Raw genomic sequence first — 19886 nt, forward strand, 5'->3', positions numbered from 1 at the left:
CCCAGAGAGATTTTACCGTTTGGTGGTTTGACAGCTAGGCAAAGTTAAAGCTAAACAGAGTAAAACATGCGTGATTGTGTGTTGAGCTAAATGTTTAAAAATAGGACAGTGACAAAGCACTCCTGCTATGTTGACACGGAAAATTGTCCCAAATAAGTCTAAAGTAACATTGTTAGGAATCCGTGAAAAGCAGCCGTTAAAGTAAAAATATTTTCTTGGCTGAAAGTCAAATGAGAAAAAAAAAACGTACAGAACAACAACGCTCACTTTCTCTGGTTGTCGTGTAAACCTCCCTTCACCTTAGACACACTGGGGGTTGCGCAAGAAGTTGCACAGTAACAGTTGCTAGGGAAGGCTGTGAGGCTGAGAAGGGAAAAGAGCAGCTTGCCAAACATGAGGAAGACAGTGCTAGGTCCTGCTAGTATTCTATGTATTATGCAAGCTCTAACAGGCTCAATACATCCATACAATAACTACCTTACTGATACTGGATGGATGGATTGAGGTGTCTCTCTCTAGCTTACAATGCCCTCACTTAAAGCCACTACGAGTAACATGGCACGTTGGCGTCCCCTTTGGACAAAAGCGGTAGTATTTTTACGACGCCCGCTGTCGCAAAGCTGTTTTCTAGCTCGTGCCAGGCGTGCGAGTGTGAACTGAGAAGGGCGCAATATAGTGCATGTCCGTGTGTTGAAAGTGTGAGGACTCTTTTCGGCTCTGTGAGAGTGGTTTTGACACTGCATCAACTAATGCCAGTCAGTGCTACACACACCTGATTGCAATGAGTTGATGCAGCAGCGTCACCTAACTACTCTCTCTCACGGAGCTGAAAGATTACGTGTCCGACTCCTCACAGAAAGCGAATGAACGAGAGACGGCAGTTAGTATGGATCACGATGAGGTAATGTGTGTGTGTTGTTGATGTAAATAATGACTATTTCAGATAATGGTTATCTGATGATGGTGAAGCAAAGCACACTTTGTGTTAGTACCAACCGCTCATTCATTTAGGAGTAAACACTGCAGTCTAGTTCGCTCTCGTGAAATTGTATACACGTTGCTTGGCAACGCCCTCGTCCCGCCCGTAGCCTATATCACTCTCCCTTTTAGCTTTTCTTCATTGCATTCTCTGTTTTTTCTTTGATGGTTCAGCCCCGTTATCAGTCATTTTGACGACAAATAACTGTCTCAAACAAGGCTCCCGCTCCCCTTCCCTCACCTGGAGGGATAGGCTTCTCAAATCGCGTTCCTGCGCAATACTGAAATCTGCGAGCAATACGGATATGTGACCATAGACCAAAAGCAGTAATAAAAACTATGTAAAAACGTCTTTCTTTGCACTGATGTTTGCTGTTAAAGGTAATTTATGATTATCAGAGGAAACATGAGGCTGTTTAAAATATATTTAAATGTTACTCGTAGCCGCTTTAAATCCTTCTCTCCAGAGTCCTTTGGTAAATGTCTTTATCTTGAGTGTTGTAAATTATTACAAAAAAAAAAAAAAATCCATCTGAGCCACTTTTTGCACCTAAACTAAATGATTTATATTTACCTATAAGAACAACTACAAGAAGAAAAACCTCACGGCTATGAATGAAACCAGCTTCCATTACTACCAACTGTTGTAACTGAACTTTGTTTGATGATACAATTTGCTGTCTGATCTGGAGCGAACCAATTTAAGAGCCACTTCAATTGAGAGAATTTATAAATGGAGGTATGTGCTATGGGCATGACTGTGGTGGGATATTCAAGGTATGAGCAGCCTTATGTCGTAATATGTGTTGTGAAGAAAGAACAGATCTGATCAGTGGTTGATATGTGAATTCCTGCAATGCACCTTTCAGCCCTTGGGGAGGTGTTGGGGCTTCCAGAAGGAAAAAGAAAAAGCCATCATCTCTTTGGAATGATAGACATGCATTTTGTATGGTGGCTTTTTAACCAGATCTACATGACTACCTTGACTGAGGACATACTGTATGTACCAGAGCTTCTTGCAATGCAGAAGACTGGCCCCCTTTGTCAAACAAGCCAAGTCATGTGAAAACCTTGAAAATACCTTTCTTCATGGAAAAGTTTCCTTCCAAATGTTACCATCAAAACATTCACTGAGGGTCACGGTACTTACATGGACATGCAAAGAACCTGTACACACTTCCTCAGGGATACATTTTTTTATTTATTTTTGTTGCGTTTTTTTTTTTTTTTACCTTTGGCCAAGTCCTTACGAAGTCGCATGACAGCAGCCATGTCACAGTCGACCGAGGCATACGCGTGGGGGATGGTGGTCTTGGATTGCGTTAGCCTCTGAGCAATGATGCGGCGGACATTTGAGGCTGGGACCTCTGTGAAAGTGCCCTGAGGACGACAAGAGGAAGGGAAGGGGAGGTCAATAACTGAATGAGGAAAGAAAGGACATTTTGACCACCACAGCAGAGAAAGCCGGGGGACGAGAAAAAAAAGTATTCAGGCATATCTTGGCTGCCATTCATAACTTGAAAAAATGCATGGGGTTCACAATGTAGGGATGCTATTGCCAAGCTCGTAAAACAACAAGTTCATGATTGGTAAGGACTAACTGAGTGATTTAGTTAAAAACAATTAGAATATGAGAGCACAGGGCTGTAGCCAAAAACTATAAACAAGGTCATTCTATGTGCATACAGAAACATGACTACAGTTTAAGAGTTAAGATATCAATTAAAGTCATTGAGTAATCGGGGTGATGGTCATCAATCCCACTAGGGCTTTTAAACAAGCCACACTGAGAAGATAGTGGAAAAACTTCTTTGGCTGACAATATCTTAAACTGTCTTCAAATCCGACTCAGACTGTGTGTGTGTGTGTGTGTGTGTGTGTGTGTGTGTGTGTGTGTGTGTGTGTGTGTGTGTGTGTGTGTGTGTGTGTGTGTGTGTGTGTGTGTGTGTGTGTGTGTGTGTGTGTGTGTGTGTGTGTGTGTGTGTGTGTGTGTGTGTGTGTGTGTGTGTGTGTGTGTGTGTGTGTGTGTGTGTGTTAGGGAGTGTCCCTACTGGTGCTCCTGGTTTCCCTGGTACAGAGAGAGGAGGGATGTTGGGTCTGCTGCCTGGGGCTGGAGGCGCAGTCGCCCGGGTGGGGACAGGACTCGGGGCAGCCATTGCTGGGGTTGCTTTTGGGGCAGGAGACGTCTTCAAGAGATTCAACACATCTCTGTTGAATGGAAAAACAAAGAATTCCATTACTTATATTACAGTACTCCATCATTTGAGGTAATATTCTCTGACAAGACTGACCAGGAACCCCAATTATAGCTGCCCATGCTCTTATTATATGTCTGCACTGTTGATGATCACAGCAATAGGGAAACACTTAGCTTTTTTACCGTTATTATCGTATTGCAGGCTGGTTTAATTCATGCTCTATTTTGTCCCAAAGTCAACAGGAGTAACTGTGGAGTTATGACGTGTGAGTAGACAACGTAATATTTCCTATTAAGGACCTAGAAAGGGAGGAGTGATGCGAGGGGAAATAAAGGGTCTGCAAGCTGTAAATACACCTCAACCAATATGGCAGTCAACATAACCAGACAGGTATGAAACATTCATGATGGTAATACATGCTCAAGCACAAATACAAATGTACAGGGGACAAAATGCTTCCCAGCCTTGGGTCCATCTTCATTGGACTGCACGAGTACAATTGGCTGATTTCCAATATCCCTGTTAAACTGATTAACTTGGATAACTCAAGCTGCTGGAATTCATTGATGATGGCCTACTTTTTAATGTGGAAAACTTAAATCGAACCATTTCCCACTTCAGGAGAGGTACTGCAATGTATTAATGTTGCTTTGCCTACATAAATGAAATTACAGGTGAATGAAACTACACGGGTACAGCTAATGACAGTACAATATTAACATTATTCACCCATGCTCTCAAACTTGGCAAGCTTAAACATATTTATCCTTCATGTTTCTCTGGTTTGTATTTGTATTTTGCAGCAAAGGGGTGTTACTCAAAACATTAGCTTCAATATCTTTACAGAGAGCATGGACATCTTTACTATTTATATTTTCCTAAGTCACTACAATTAAGTAGCATAGACTCATTTATTTTGGTACAGACACCTAGTGTTATGTAACATAGTTAAAATATGACTATAAAATACACAATGTAGATGTCTGATGAGGGTAAATTTCCCACTTGCTGATCTTATGACATACAGTATAACTGAGGGCTTTTTTTGTACTTAAAAAGCTAGAACCATTACTCTTCAATTGGAATCCTGATTTACCCTTTTTCTTTTCATCCATTCATTTTAGTCTTAGCAGCAAAATAAGGGGGAGGGGGAGGTAGGTATCAGGTGTGCTTGCTTGAAGCTCTCTGGATGTGTGCGAATAGGTAGACCCCAGTGCGCTCAACTGGAACCAGTCTTTTGTCTAGACCAGCTGCCTCTGACCTCACCATTTACACAGGAACAGTCTGGGCCCCACAGATTTTTTCTCCTCGTCCCACTCTTGAGCTACATCTTTGTGTTTCCTCTAGAACACTAGCCCCTCCCTTTGTTTCACTGATAGGAGTAGGTTTTTTTTTTGCAGAGGAACTGAGGCAACTTGGAAATCCCCCTGCGAGGACCACATTGAGTGTTTAACAAATACAAAGAAATATTGAATAAAAAAAAGAACACAGCAATAGATGGCACAAATGAAATGAACCGCCTCATCCTTCCATGACAACATATCAGATAATGACAGGTCAACAGCAGCCCACAGCGGCCACTCGACGATGACGCCATAGTTACCTTTTGTGTAGCTGGCTGGCATGTGCTATTCACACCGACCATTTGCACCCCTACTGACAGCCAAGCAAAGAAGCCTTTGAAAGACTTGTAGAGGCTGAGCTGAATATTAAAAAGGACAAGGCAACTTGCACATGGGCACATTCGCACACGCACACACACACACTTTGTCTTCTACTGCCACCTAGGCCGTAGTCATAAGTGCTTCTCCAATGGACCGGTGGTTAGTATCACACATTTTTTCATCCACATTACAAAACATAATCTGAAATGTTTCTTAACCCTTTGTGACTGAAATTGGTGTAGAAAAAAGGGCTATGGTTTCAAATCTCCACTTTCCCTTCAATGAGGCAGATTCAAACAGTGGTATAGTTTAAGTAAAAGTGTTGCAGCAAATTGAAACAACAGCTGACTGTAGAGAATGTTTTAGGTAATACATATATTAACCGGCACTGGCGTATGTGCGGCAGGCAGAAATGCCTTGCGGGCAAACGCCTGTGCTTCTATCTAGATGGTTTATCAAGGTTTTTGTGGGTTTAACTTAAAAGGTGAATTAAGCGGTTTATTTATGTTAATATAAGTATTAAATCGCTCTTTATTCATACAGTGATCACTTACATAATGTGTGCGTTTCATAAAGCCGATCTCTCATTCAGCTGCTTTGCATGTAATCGGCAAATAAACTTATTGGAGTATCCCGAAATTTTTATCCAATCAGAAGAGAGAATGCTACAAACCGACATCCGTCTCACTCATAAACACTATATACACTCCATGGTCTCACTGCCGGTGCACGCCAGAGCAAGAGATGGGTGAATGTGTATGCGCCTACAATGGCGGAGCAGGTAAAAATCCTTCCCAATGTCTGTTTTGATGGTTTTTATCATGTTTTATCACACTTATGGATCTGAGATGATGCTAGATAACTCGCTGCTTGAAGACCGCAATGCATTAATGTGGTGACGTAGGGACGGGCGAGGGGACTGCAAACAGCAGTAACTGACAGGAAGTTAGCTAAAAGAACCATTCCGCTTACAGCACCTTTAAGTGAAGTGTATTTTAGCTTCAGCAAAAGCACAGCTCTACTGTAGTGCTGCACATAACCGAGAGCCAGGAATGTAAAAAAAAAAACTCTTTGTTAATGAATAGCTTTGATGGTCAAGGTCAACCATGTAAGAAAAAAAAAAACTCTTTTGGGCCAGACCAATTTTGCCTTTTAGTTTTAACACACAGTACGGTGAATAACGTTTATGCAGTAGGATGTAAAAACTGAATTAGAGTGTCACAATTTATAATATTTACAATAAAGCTAGACAGCTTACATTGGCTTCTTTGCTGACCTTCTCAAATGTGAAGCTTGCTTTATGGTTAAATGCAGTTATACATGCTTAAAAAGGTGAATTCAGAAGGGTTATGATAAATGTGTCAGGTTCTTTAGCAATGATAACAAACTATTAGCTGTATAAAGTTTCAGTGTTTCAAACAAATCCTAATACAGATTGATAAACTGGATGCTTTATAAAAAAATATATATATTTCTAAAAATAAATACAATAGACTAATAAGGAGTCCTCCTCTCCTCATAAATGGAAGCATTCCCTCTGCATCGTCACAGAGTACAGTCATACACTCATTCTGTCTGTAGAAAAATAAAAACCAACGCTAGTGGTACGACCCATGGTGAGGTAGCCCTGTTACTGTGTTGGACTTTCTAGCAATATAAATGTGTTTCAAGCTGTATTTAAACTTTGCATAGGATTACGTAACATGCTATTTTCTCATCCTAGGGTTGAGTGACCTCTTTTATTCATGCCCACTATAGGGGGAAAGGGGCGGGGGGCTCAGTGGAGCAAAGGTTGGAATGGGAGGGGGTACCTTTCCCTGGTTTCGGGCTTATCTGATGTGCCACAGGACAAAGGAGGGGAAATGGGGTCTGTTCTGCCCTCGCTTGAAGGAGCTGGGCCTGTATGTAACTATTCTCTCTAAGGAGATTTGGTTTCCAACAAGAACAGAGCAGTTCAGTCTTACAACTTACCTTACCTATGGGCTATACAACTAGGTGCAGCTCTTCTCTGACATCAAATTAAACATATACTGTATATCCAACAACTTAAAAAGAAATCTCCAAACTCTCCCTTTCTCAAGGCTCTCTTACTTTCTTCGGTCTATTTGTCAGTGGGTGAATTGGCAAGCCCAGTCCAACACAGGGCTTCAATAGTAGTAAATAAGCCATCCAACTGTCAAATAGGGATACGATTATCATTGGGATACGATTGATCAGCATTATTGATTCAAATAAATATATACTTTGAAACCTAGAAATCATGTTGACACCCATGATGCAGCACACAATATTCTTGTGTTTATCAACCGTGGCGGTGAATTACAGTGAAAAGGAACACAACAGTGGTCTATAAACTTTGTATCTTGAATTTTGATTTGTCATTTTCTGTGAACCAGATTTCTGAGAAAAAAGCTCTGCTTCCTCAGCTGTCCACCCACTTGTTATTGGGGTTGATGACTTGAGTGTTTGCAAAAATATAAAGCAAAGTGGTTATGAATATAATCCATCTTTAAATTAGGCCTGTTTTTCAAATTAAAAGGGAAAGACTTTGCTACATTACAATGTTTGGTGTATGCAGCTTATTTACATTTCTCTTTTTACTGTTCAGGACCAAAATCCATGGAAACATATGGTCTGCGTTTCTATGGTCACCAGTGGGTCCTCGAGACCGGGTTGCTATGACAACTGAAGTTGCTCATGAGATTCCCCAGCAGGGTTTTAGGTGGGTAACGAGAACATTCAATCAAGTCCCTACTGACAGCAGGTGGCCATTAGAGTTGTGTGTGTGTGTGTGTGTGGGTTCCCAGCTTTCTGTAGTGTGAATTCACCAGATAACAAGATTAAAGAACCTGAAAACTGCACATTTCTTCACTATATTTTTTCCCCCCATTCACACTGCCTACTCAGTGGCTTTAACCTGCCTTGCACTGAGTGACACCTCTTTCCCTCAGAGATGCTGGAGTGTTAAGGTGGCCTCAAGGGGACCATTTCAATCTGTGCCCTAAGGCCTTTTAATGTGCCAAACAAGCACATACTGCTGAAACATTGCTTCCTATGTAAACAATTGAAGCGAAAAACCTGGCAAAATGTGAGATTCATTTCTACATCTAGGATTCTTGAGAGAATTTTGTAAATTCAATGTATAATCCCACACACTGTTTAATGGTAAGTTTGTTTTGGGGGACCATTTTCAAGTCACCTAGAATAGAAAGGAAATCAGTAAGTCAAAAATAAAATAGTTTAAAAGAGAAAAAAAAAATCTTACCAATAAATTGTAATACATCCTACTTTTTCTACAATATCACTGTGCTTTACTCGTGGGGATGTTGAGTGTGTTAGAGGCCACATTAGAGTGAATAAGCTGTAATGATTCCATCATTTATTGTTATAGTTTTATAAATAATGACAGCGGGCTCGACTCTAAAGAATATATTGTATTGGCATATATAAAAAAAAATAAAACATTTCCATCACCATCGAGCCAGAAGGTTTTGCTTCTGCTTTTTAAGAACCTCAAACTATGGCCACAGAAACACAAGTCTACACGAGATGCTGTATCATCCATGCAGGCATTGAGGTTTACGTCACATGGGGTGTATAACAGGCACAACAGTTAACCCATGCGCCTACACTCACTCCTTAGTGATGAGTCCTCTTGGTCCAGTTGCTATGGCCAATTTTGGGTCTATGCCATGTGTGTCCAGAATGTGTCTTGCCGCTGGACTCAGACGTAACCTACAGAAGAAAGTGGGATGAAAGCACAATTTTACAATAGTTCCAGTACAATTTTTTTTTATCAACTCTTAAACTTAATTATTTTTCTTTAAACTTGACAAATAATTGTATTTCTTACATTTTAAAATGTTAAACAACGATAATAAAATAAGTTCTAGTCGGGCAAACCTTTAATTATATACTTTAAGCCTAGCTTTATGATACCATAGCACTTGTATTAACCAAACATTTTAAAAGGCCTATTGCTTAGCTCAGAAACCATCTTTTCTCAGTTTTTGTTCTACATGACCTAATTGCCTTCATAAATTCCATCTTAGTATTACTTCATGATCATGCTTGGGGGCACATGCATCCACCTTTCGTCTGCCACCCTTGTCAAGCTGATGCAGCCTATATGTATAGGTTGACAAGCTAAGCATTAAATGTTTGTAAAACAAATCTCTCTCAAATTCTGCTTTTCACACAAGTATGTATAGTGTAAACAGGGGCAGGTAGGATCACACACATTTTGGAATGTGAGCAGAGATGGATCATATTAACACTGCACTAGTCAGGCTGACTCATACTGCGATTACTAAAACAACAAGATTTACATATAAACAAAGTCACCATAAACAAAGTCACACATATGTAGAGGCACAATGATCCTTATGGACTGAATGAGCAATTATGTTCATAGGGTTAAAATTGACATTTTAAATGTCCACAAAGGTGTGATCCTCGGTAAAGGACACATTAGGCAAGGAGGGGAGTGTATAGACCTGTAGTCACTCTAGATGATTAAACAAATCCACAGGCATTAAAGGATGAGTCAGCGAGTGTGTGATGAATAGAACATCCAGTGTTAATACACAGCCTAGGCTCTGTAAACTGGCGTGTCCTCCTTTTGTTTACATACCAGTAAGTGAGTACACAGGTATGATTTGGGAAGCTAAAAATGAGTAGGACGATGCTTACGGTCCTGACGTGGCTGGTTTTAGGGGAGGGCTGCGAGCAGGAGCAGCGGCGGGCACAACTGGGGCAGCGGCTGCCTGTGTGGCAGGTGGGGCTGCAGCTGGAGCATCTGGAGCGGGGATCTCAACCTGCTTCCAGTCCTGCCCTTCCTCCACCATGAGGGCAATGAGAGTGCCCAGGCGCACGTTGCGACTGCCCTCCTCCATCTGTAAAGAGCATTGAACAGATAGAACAGAACATATTGTAAGACGTTGTTAAGGAACGTTGTCTTAAGAAAATGACACCGCTTTCTCATGTACATTAATTGCCATCGATCCTTTGTATCCCTCTGTTAACTCAAAACAAAATTGGACAAGAAAAAAAAACTACAACTGTACTGGAATAGGTTGTTGGAGTGCAATGGATGTATTTATTTACATGCTTGTTCAAAGCTGTCCCCGATCGATTCACTATCTCGTCATGGAGTAATTCAAATCCATTGCAAGCCTTCCCCCCAACAACTGCGCAAGGTGTTGTTCCTCAGTCAATATTGATTAGTCTAAATGAAAGGCAAGGTACAATACATAGGGTTTGGCCCTCTGTTCAAAAGGTATCCACTTAGTGAGCTGCCTCTTAAAGGTGTAGAGCTCAATACAAGGAGAGGAGATGAAGACCAGGAATGAAAACAGAAATGGCTCAAAATAGCACAAGGATTTCCGCTATTTTCCTGACTGTGCTGTTGTTTTCATAATGTACAACATTAACACTCATCAGCCAAAAGATGATTCAAAACAATAGAAAAATAAATAATTCCCCATATAAAAATTAAGTAAAATGTCTGACTTAATTGGTGCAAAGCGAAAGCACCATTAGTAAACCCACTGTATAAACATACCCCACCCCCTCTAGCAGGCTTGCAAAATCAAGAGCAGGCACTCCAATAATCATATCCACCTGACTGGAAAGAACAGCAGAACATATGAACACCTGCGCTCACTGGTAGACAGAGCCGCGTTGCATGCTTATTGTGGGCTAATTTTAGTTCAATGAAGATCTAACTGTCCTGCAGTAAGGTTATGAAGATAGATCCACACGGACGGACATGCATATTAACTTGCAGGTTTTAATCAATAACTAAACAAATATTTTGATAGGCCTTTGAGGCTATCACTTCCTCGTTCTCAATGGACATTGCAGTAAAGAAATTCCTGTGGAACGCTCGTAATAAACTAAAATGATAGTGGTGAGAACAACGAAGCTACACTGACCTACCTGTCTATTGCTACAATATACTGGCCAATGTAACAAGACTACGCACTTGGTCGTAAAGCTCATAATTGACACAGTTTTAGATGGCAGTTACATGAGCAGTACAACCGTGGAACAACATCTTTTGATGTGTCATTAACACAGATCTGCTTTGGGAGGTGATGGATGAGGGTGAGCACAAGGGCCTACCATGGTAACCCGGGCTTCTGTACATTTCCAAATTTTCCTCTCTTCTGTCCCAAAGGGATTCTTCCACATGTAGAGACGCAATAACTACTGGTATATCATGACCCATGCTACGTGATATGTGGGGAGACAGCCATCAAGATATCTGTGTGTAACTGAAGAGAAAAACATATCCCTGAAGACACATAACGACCAAAAGATGGAATCCATAATACTATCCAGATACTCCATTGGTTATTTGTTATATTTAGTGCTCACACATATACACAAATACAGAATAACAAATCTATTTAGACAAAACACCAAGATTTTCACCTACCCCAAAACAGTTTTTGTTTTTAAAATATGTGAGTGACAGCCTATGAATGGTGAATGATATGCTGCTTTGAAGTCTATACCCATTCCTGTTTCCTGAAGTGAAACTCCTGAAAACCATGACAACAGACAGTATGTGCCACATTTTGAACACAAATGACATCAGTGAGACCAAGACTGGTTTCCCGTTAAGGCGAACTGCTTTAGTGGTCTCAAACACAAAAACACACGCTTCCGCAGCAGTTGGGTTGATTCTCCCTTTAAAATTGCATGCACTGTATATCGTATGCATTGGTGGGTAGGACACTGTAGTGGTGTGGGGCTCAACACTGCCATCAAATGGCTATAGAACACACTGAAACCTATGGCAAGTATAAATGATGCTCACGTCTCAGCTTCTGCAAAACACTTCAAAGATCCTCTGTGTTTGGCACCATTGGTTTTCACCTTTGCTCAAGGGGTGCTGCTAACAAGCTTAAATCAAATCCACACTGTGAGAATGTCAAATTAGGATGAGCGTTTTATTCTTCACAGCCTGTCTGCACTCATGTCTGTAGGGGTAAACCATATAATGAAACATTATGAAAAACAGCGAAAAAACCATATCTTAGATCAAAGGGAGCATGGCATAACACTGTTATTTATTTTTTTAAATGTTGAGTATTTTTTTAAATGTCAATTTTGCGTTCTGGGATTTTATTACAATATGACTAGGTGAACAGCTTTCAATTAAAATGCACGGGTAATGTGTTATCTCTGATGTTCCTGCAGTGCACTCACAGCCATCCTTTCTCTGATGCTTAACGAACAAGAGTGTGAAGAAAGACAGTGTTCTAGCCTGATCCAGGCTTTAGCCTTTTCTATGGCAACGTACTCACTGTGAGAAGTCGAACAGATCTCAGACAGGGCTCTTAAGGGACCTCTCCAGAGCCCATCAGCTATGGCTAATGCTATTAAGTCAGCATTTATGAGGTTCAACCTACTTATCGCCAAACACCCATCAAACAGCCATACAAGCCCCATGAGAGTCTAAAAAGGCTCACAATAAACTGAGCCTCAATTGTTTACATTACCTTTTAACTTGAGCTAATTGTTGATTGCTCTAGTTGTTAAGCGTTCTCCGAAGATTCAATAACTTAATTATTTCAGGTTTGAAATTGAATGTCAGTAACTCATTAGAGGAGTCATCCAAATAGTGTACAATGGAAGACACAAACAGTGCTACACATCAAGATCAACCCTAGATATGCCAGTAGGTTAATTTGTAACAGGAAGCTGGATTAAACATGCATGTGCGCTACAACATACAGAGATGGACATGTTTCGCTCTCTCTGACCAGTAGAGCATGACCGGTTTTTGCACCAAGTGGAGGGCAGCCACATCCATCCTCTTAGCAAGAACAGTCCACCAGTCCAATGCAATCTCACAATAAAAAAACAAAAAGACATAAATCAAGCTGCAACTCGTGAGTCAACTATTCCGTCTGAGCATTCTGTGTGTCAACTGTCAGGGAGCCTTTATCACACGTCATATCACTTTATCTATCCCACATTTCCTATTGCTGTCCACGGTCTGTTTACTATAAAGGTTAGAGGCCATGAAAATAATATGTCACCTCTGCTGGCCTTTCTGGAAGGAAAATATGAACCCTAAACTAATTTAGTTCAGCCTTTTTTGCAGGCTCTGTACAGGCTATATATTGTCATTTAAAAAAAAATTGGTAAGAAATTATGGAGTGGACAAAAGACATAGGCTTTTTTTTGTTGCTTATTTTGACCTAAGAATTCTGCAAGGTTAGAGAGTGATTTATACTAACAATGGATACATTTATCCCTTGGATGACAGTCTATGGAGATGAATAGAGGAGGGGAGGGGGGATGATAAATGGGAAACTGACCAGTTTGCACAACAGCATGTGTTGGATGTCTACAGTACGTCATGTTATCCATCTATTCAAATATCTATCAATCAGTCCTTTCTGTAATCTATTTTTTTATATCAATCACCAACTCATCCCCACATTGAATATTCAACCACCTTCTGAAGGTCTAGAGCAGTATTCCTCATTTGAAGTTGAACAGCATTCATCTTTAAATACAGAAGCACCCACACAGTAAGGATCTGCAAAACACATGCATGTCAGTTCATCTATAGCATGATTCATTGTACCCAGGGCGGATTTTCAGATTGGAGCCCTTGGGTCGGAGTTACACAGTAAGAATATGATGGGATTGTAATCTGGTGCTGCTGATGCTCCTACCCCCCAGCCTCCACAACCCAATAAGAGACACACACACACACACACACACACACACACACACACACACACACACACACACACACACACACACACACACACACACACACACACACACACACACACACACACACACACACACACACACACACACACACACACACACACACACACACACACACACACACCACCCAAGGGTCTTGATTAGAAATTGGTAAGGGGGCCACAGCAGTGCTTGACCTCCATAAATAACCCCCATCGTGGAGCAGAGGAAGTAGCACGTCTACTGTAAGCCAGTTCCGGGCGTTTGGCCACAGGAGGTAATTACGGTGGCCTCTAAATTAGAAACCTTCTGGGTGCTTGGAAGAGCCCACCATTACTCCACTAGGGGCTAACACACTCTGACCCAGACAAAGTGGACGCCACATTGGCCCTGCCATGTACAAGGCAGTGTACACATCTCTGAAATATTGCCACTAGCTGCTGTGTTTCTTAACAATACACACACTTCCTATCACACACACATAAACATAGAAAGAGAGAGAGACAGAGAGAGCTAGGGGGCTTATCTAATGCAGACCATCTTTCTCTGCCAAGCTTCTGCTCCAAAGCCCCTACCCCCAATTCTTGGGTGGTTGCTATGGAAACTACCTCATCCCCTCAGCGGCAAAGACGGGGCTGGAGTGAGAGAATGTGAAATAATGGAAGTGAGCAGAAGATGTAGGACTAGCGGTTTTATAATTGACATCCCTTCGATAATGAAATGATTAATTTAGACAGTTCTATGTTTGTGCCTGTGTACTCATGAAAAGACTGTCTTGCGTGTGAACAATGCATCTGTGGGCGCTTTAGTGATGTACATTAGCTGGTGCACACTGATTGGAAGGAGAGAAAGAGGGAAATATTTGCCTCTGAAAATACCTGGTAAAAGCTTTGCCAATTATCACGGGCATCGTGCATAAATACTAACAATGTTATATAGTATATGCTATGTAATTAGATATTGATTAAAAAAACATACTAATTGCTAACATAGACATTTGAGGGCGTAATAGCAGAATAAAGGAACATCGAAGAACACGATTGCATACAAAACACACAATTTGAAATCCTGGTACTGAAACACACCGAGTATTTAAATACTCACTTAATCCATCACTTTCCTAGGTCATGCACCGAAGCCATACTCAAGACTATGTGTTGTTGCTATGCTCACCAATATCTTTGCCAAGATACCGTCCTCATTTGATTCCAAGGTAACAACAGCTTTGTCCGTCTCGATCTCACACAGAGCGTCACCTGCTGCCACGGGCTCACCTGTTAAAAGTAAAGAAACACATCTGAGCACTTTCAATATAAATGTTCACATTACTTTGGCTGTTTAAGCACCCGAGTCCCTAACAATCTTTTCATTGGTGAAGGGTGTCTGACCTTAGTTAAAGTGCGAATGATTCATTTTAGCTGCGATTTGGAATCACGATCACAGGCAGCATGTTCAAAACAACGGCTCTTTCACTGGAGCTTCGCGCACACACAAACAACAAATTAGTTAACCATAAAAATGAAAAGGATTCCATTGAGGGGACAAAAAGGTGAAGGAAAAAAAAACACAGCTCGGGCTTTGGCCTACATATCAAATAAGGAGCCTAATCAATGTTTCATGGGAAAGAATGTGAGATACGGGCGAAACGCAGCGTGTCTGTTAGAAGGCGAGATCTGTTGCCTATCCTTAGAATCCCAGCAGATTCCCACTGGTCCACCACATAAGAGCACAGGAATATATTAGCATCTGCTTAGTGGTGGGAGAGGATGGCAATTAGGAGCCACTGGTTCAGTTCTTATATGCTTATGTATCCTCCCCCCCCCCCCCCACCCCATCTACTCCTGATTGTGCCTGTAACTCAAATGGGCTTCAAATGGATGCATAATGCTTACTGTTGAAGTTACAGAATGTTTTGGTTACACTATAGCCGAAGTAGCATGTAGCATCTGGCACTCTTGCAGTTAATCAATTTCATAGAGCAGGCCAATAGTAAACACAGGCATGATTGAAACATATTTGTGACGTATGTCCATGTGCTAAAATGCGAGGAGGAGGAGGAGGAGGAGGAGGAGGAGGAGGAGGAGGAGGAGGAGGAGATGAATATGAGATAAAGGTCAATGGTTATACAAATCTGACATCTGGTCATATTCTATCTTCTGGCAGAGAAAGAAAGGGAGAGAGAAAGAAAGAAAGAAAAAAGAAAGAAAGAAAGAAAGAAAGAAAGAAAGAAAGAAAGAAAGAAAGAAAGAAAGAAAGAAAGAAAGAAAGAAAGAAAGACAATTAGGGGATTGTAGCAAGGAGGGGGAATGTCAAGGGCATAACCTATGACAGAGGTAACAAAAGCATCTTGTAAAACCTCAAATATATTCACACCTAAATTGAAGAAAAAAAACACACAAGTATATAGTGTATGTTTACGGTAGAGAGAGATGTGTGGGAAGGATTGAGGAGGAACAAGCAGGGTTGGTCAAGGGAAGCGTAGATGAGGATTGGGTGAGGGGAAGGTGGAAACAGCAGCAAATGCAGTATTGACGTGGGAAGCCCCTGAGAGCGCGCTGCAGTGTTATCAAGGTTGCATTTGTATGAGGCTTTAACACCGCATGACCCCTGGGGCTAGGTGTGATGTGCAATATTAAAGATTAAACAGGCCACCCCATGTCTTTTTTTCCCAACCTACATAAAAGTCACACATAAATCATCAAGTAAAATAAGATGCAGATATCGTTTCAATGATTCGAAGAAAATGGGAACACAGGCAAGTTGGTGGCTAAAACAGCTAAGAAATTCGGATAGAATTTAGGATTCTCGGGGAAAACAATATAGTACATCACTAAGTGTCATAGCGCATCCATTACTTCACCTCCGAGCGCGTAAATCTTCAACAAAATATGCAGATACTGTCAAAATCGGTTCCAGGGAGTATATAGGGATTATTAATGTTTTTTTTAATTTTATTTATTTATCTATTTTAATGTTGTTTTTGATACTGTGTTTTTCTGGAACGAATATTCAAATATTCACTCGGAAAAACCAACGAATATTCGAAGCCTGAAAAATGGCATTCGGGCCAGCCCTACAATTAAGTTATTTTTATAAACCTATTAAGGGCAAATAATCATCGTGAATGTGTTTTTTTTTCTTGTCACTGACTGATTCATCTCTCCCCTCTTTCCTTTCTCTCACACACCATGCACATGCACACAGTCAAAGAAGCACATGGCAACACAGCCGAGCAGCCAATCAGAATTCAGTATGTTGCCAGTGCCTCCTGATAAATGAGTGTGTGGTCGAGCAGATTGGCTAAGCGGTGATGAATAGTGACTGCACTGTTTCCTTGAGCCAATTACCCACCAGGGGCCCTCAGGTGCTCTGGGGGCCCCTTTGCCTTACAGAGCAATATATGATGTCATCCAGTAGGTGGTTAGTGCTACGGTTTGGTCCATCATTGCAGAAGAAATAAAATAAAAATTGAATGCTGAGCTTTTTTTAATCTGAACATAGACGCACAGGGTGATGCTGCGAGACTTATATATACAAATCCAGACAATCCTGATGAAACCTTTCTAACAGTCAGCTGGGTGGGGAAAAGGAAAAGTGAGGTAATATGGTAATTAAAGTATTTACCTTCTTTCTTCAGCCATTTGACTAGGTTTCCCTCCTCCATGGTGGGGGAGAGAGCGGGCATTTGCACTTTGAGTGGGCTGGCACCTAGAGGATAAAAAGGGAACACACAATTTACATCATGGGCCGTCAGGCTGAAAAACGTAAGGCAGAAATGTTTCCATAAAAATCATACTCAGAACTTCCCTACGACGAGTTCTCTCAACATCAATTAGGCAACAAGGCCTCTGGGTATATGTGTGTGTGTGTGTGTGTGTGTGTGTGTGTGTGAAACATGTTCAGAACGCTGGCAGCAGTTCACTTATGTTATTGTGATCCGGGCTGACGTCAAGCCAGAGAGGCTGGAGAGGGACTTGTAATCATCCAGGCCTTTGAGCTATAACCCCCCGTCCCCCCCCCCCCCCGTCCCCTCAACTGTCACCAGCTGCAGCCATGGTTCCACTGGCTCACAGCATTGTGCTGGACACTGCTGGGGTCTTCGAGCTGCAAAGGCATCACTTTGCTTTGCTACTACTGGTTTGCAGTGCAATCAGGGGTATTCCTTGGACATGGCACACCTCGAAACAAACTACACAACTTGTTAAGCGTATTCTGCATGCTCAATGAACTGCTCACATATTGCAGTTTGTTGCACTATAGATACAACTGACAGCAGACATAGGAAGTAAACAGATCATAGGGCAGAAGAAAAGAGAGATTTGAAAGGGTTTTAAATAACATTTGAGATTTTGGATTAGATTTGACAGTTCAAACCAGTGATAATAATATAATATGTTAATAGTATGTCTCCCTATTTTAAAAGTGGCATCCATACAATACAACTTTTTCCTGTTGATTATATGTATTGGAATACAACTCATTAATGTTTGTCCAAGTGGGTTTTGCTGTCTTTGCCTCTTATCTAGTAGTTCATCTTTCCATACATATACAAATGCTGTGTGGTTTTTGGACAATGTTGTGTGCTGCTGCCATCTGCTGGCTATTTGGCAATGTCACAAAATTGCATACTAGCATCTTTTTGTAACTTCACTTTGTATACCTTGTTGTTAATGTGCCATTAACTTATAAACATGTGTGTCTGCCTATGTGTGTGTATGTATGTATGTATGTATGTATGTATGTATGTATGTATGTATGTATGTATGTATGTGTGTGTGTGTGTGTGTGTGTGTGTGTGTGTGTGTGTGTGTGTGTGTGTGTGTGTGTGTGTGTGTGTGTGTACTTTCGAGATATTTGGACTTAATGGCTTGGTTGTAATCAATGCCATGTGTAATGAAGGACCTTTCATACCAAGCTGCCCACTCAATTTAATAATCCACAGTGATTGAGTGTATATTGATGGGGAAATAATAAAGGGGTCTGAATACCTTCTGAAGCCACTGTCCTTGAATACTATTTTATTCAAACTCAGCAGAATACAGTTTCTGTATTACATTTTGTCACAGTGTTCTGTTCATACTTTCTTTCATAAGTAATATACTATTGTCCTGACAAACATTCTGAAATATCATGCCAAGAAAGCACAGACACAACAAACACATGAATGATGGCTGCATTCCATCAAGGTGAGCCACTTCCAGCACACAGCTTTAATTGTTCTACTTGCTTACTGGAATGGTTTTTAATTGAGCCAATTCAGCGATCACTAACGCAAATAGTTTTATTAAGGCTTTCCCTGCTGTTTCATTACACACTGTCTGCAGTGGAAACTAAGCTATGAACTAGTGAAACAGTGCGCAGCATATTATTATTATTATTCAGAATTAATGCCACATAGAAATAAAACCTTTCCCTGAGCTTATCACTGGCTAACTGCCAATCATTATGTTGTGTCTGACTCTTCCACCTTTTAACAATAAACTGCTACATCATGCTAAATACCACAGAGGTTGATTGACAGCTTGAATGACATTGAAGCTTGGATGACCTGCAATCACCTCAAAAATGAATAAATCTGAGGCCAACCCTTGTCACCTCCCCAGCAAAACTCAACAAAGTCTCCCATGTGAATTGGTCTATTCCTGGTTGTTATTACATCATAGGCCATTGCTTGGGTGTCACAATCCATGGTGTAACTCTAGTCTAGACTCAACCTTCTTTTTAAAAAAAAAAACACAAACATCACCCACCAGCCTTTCTTTCACATGAATAACAATTCCAGACTCAATCGCTCTCTTTCCAACTGTTACTTAGCAGAGAGATACATCTTTCATCTACGCCTTCATTATATCAAAACAGTAATACCCGTACCTTTTCCTCCGTGTACACACTCGACTATAATATGTTCAGAACTCGACCGAGTGAGTTCTCCACTGCACATGGTCCTGGGAACACATCACTCCAACCCTTCAGCAACTACTCTGGCTCCCAGTCAAATACAGTATTGTAAAGTACTGGTTTACAAATCGCTACATGGCTGGGCGCCTCTCTAATCCTCTCCATCCTTACACATCACTTACTCTCCAGACATTTTCCCCTGAGGCCCATTAACTTTTCTCTCCCTCTTCCAGGCTCAGTCAGCACCAATAGGGGTGACAGGTTCTTTGGTGTGGCTAGACCATAGATAGACATAACCTCTGGAATGCTCTCCCTCAGAGTATATGTGCCAGCGCACATCATCTCACAACTGAAAACTCAACTTTTTAAATTACCCTTTACTGATGCTTTTTAAAGCATATATTGTGTA

The 19886-nt window shown here is 41.1% G+C and overlaps 1 protein-coding gene across 1 annotated transcript in view; it reads right to left on the reverse strand.

Moving 5' to 3' along the window:
- The window catches only part of pdhx (pyruvate dehydrogenase complex component X), a 29095-nt gene that overhangs the window by 8069 nt on the left and 1140 nt on the right, over window positions 1–19886 (reverse strand). The window contains exons 2-7 of the mRNA XM_080027346.1: window positions 17204–17287; window positions 14753–14853; window positions 9533–9735; window positions 8477–8575; window positions 3030–3186; window positions 2211–2358 (exon numbers count right to left, since the gene is read on the reverse strand). Coding sequence (XP_079883472.1) covers window positions 2211–2358; window positions 3030–3186; window positions 8477–8575; window positions 9533–9735; window positions 14753–14853; window positions 17204–17287 — 792 coding nt within the window. The remainder of the gene's footprint in view (window positions 1–2210; window positions 2359–3029; window positions 3187–8476; window positions 8576–9532; window positions 9736–14752; window positions 14854–17203; window positions 17288–19886) is intronic.

The sequence above is a fragment of the Ammodytes marinus genome (genome assembly GCF_949987685.1).
Source record: "Ammodytes marinus genome assembly, chromosome: 5".
Taxonomy (NCBI): domain Eukaryota; kingdom Metazoa; phylum Chordata; class Actinopteri; order Uranoscopiformes; family Ammodytidae; genus Ammodytes; species Ammodytes marinus.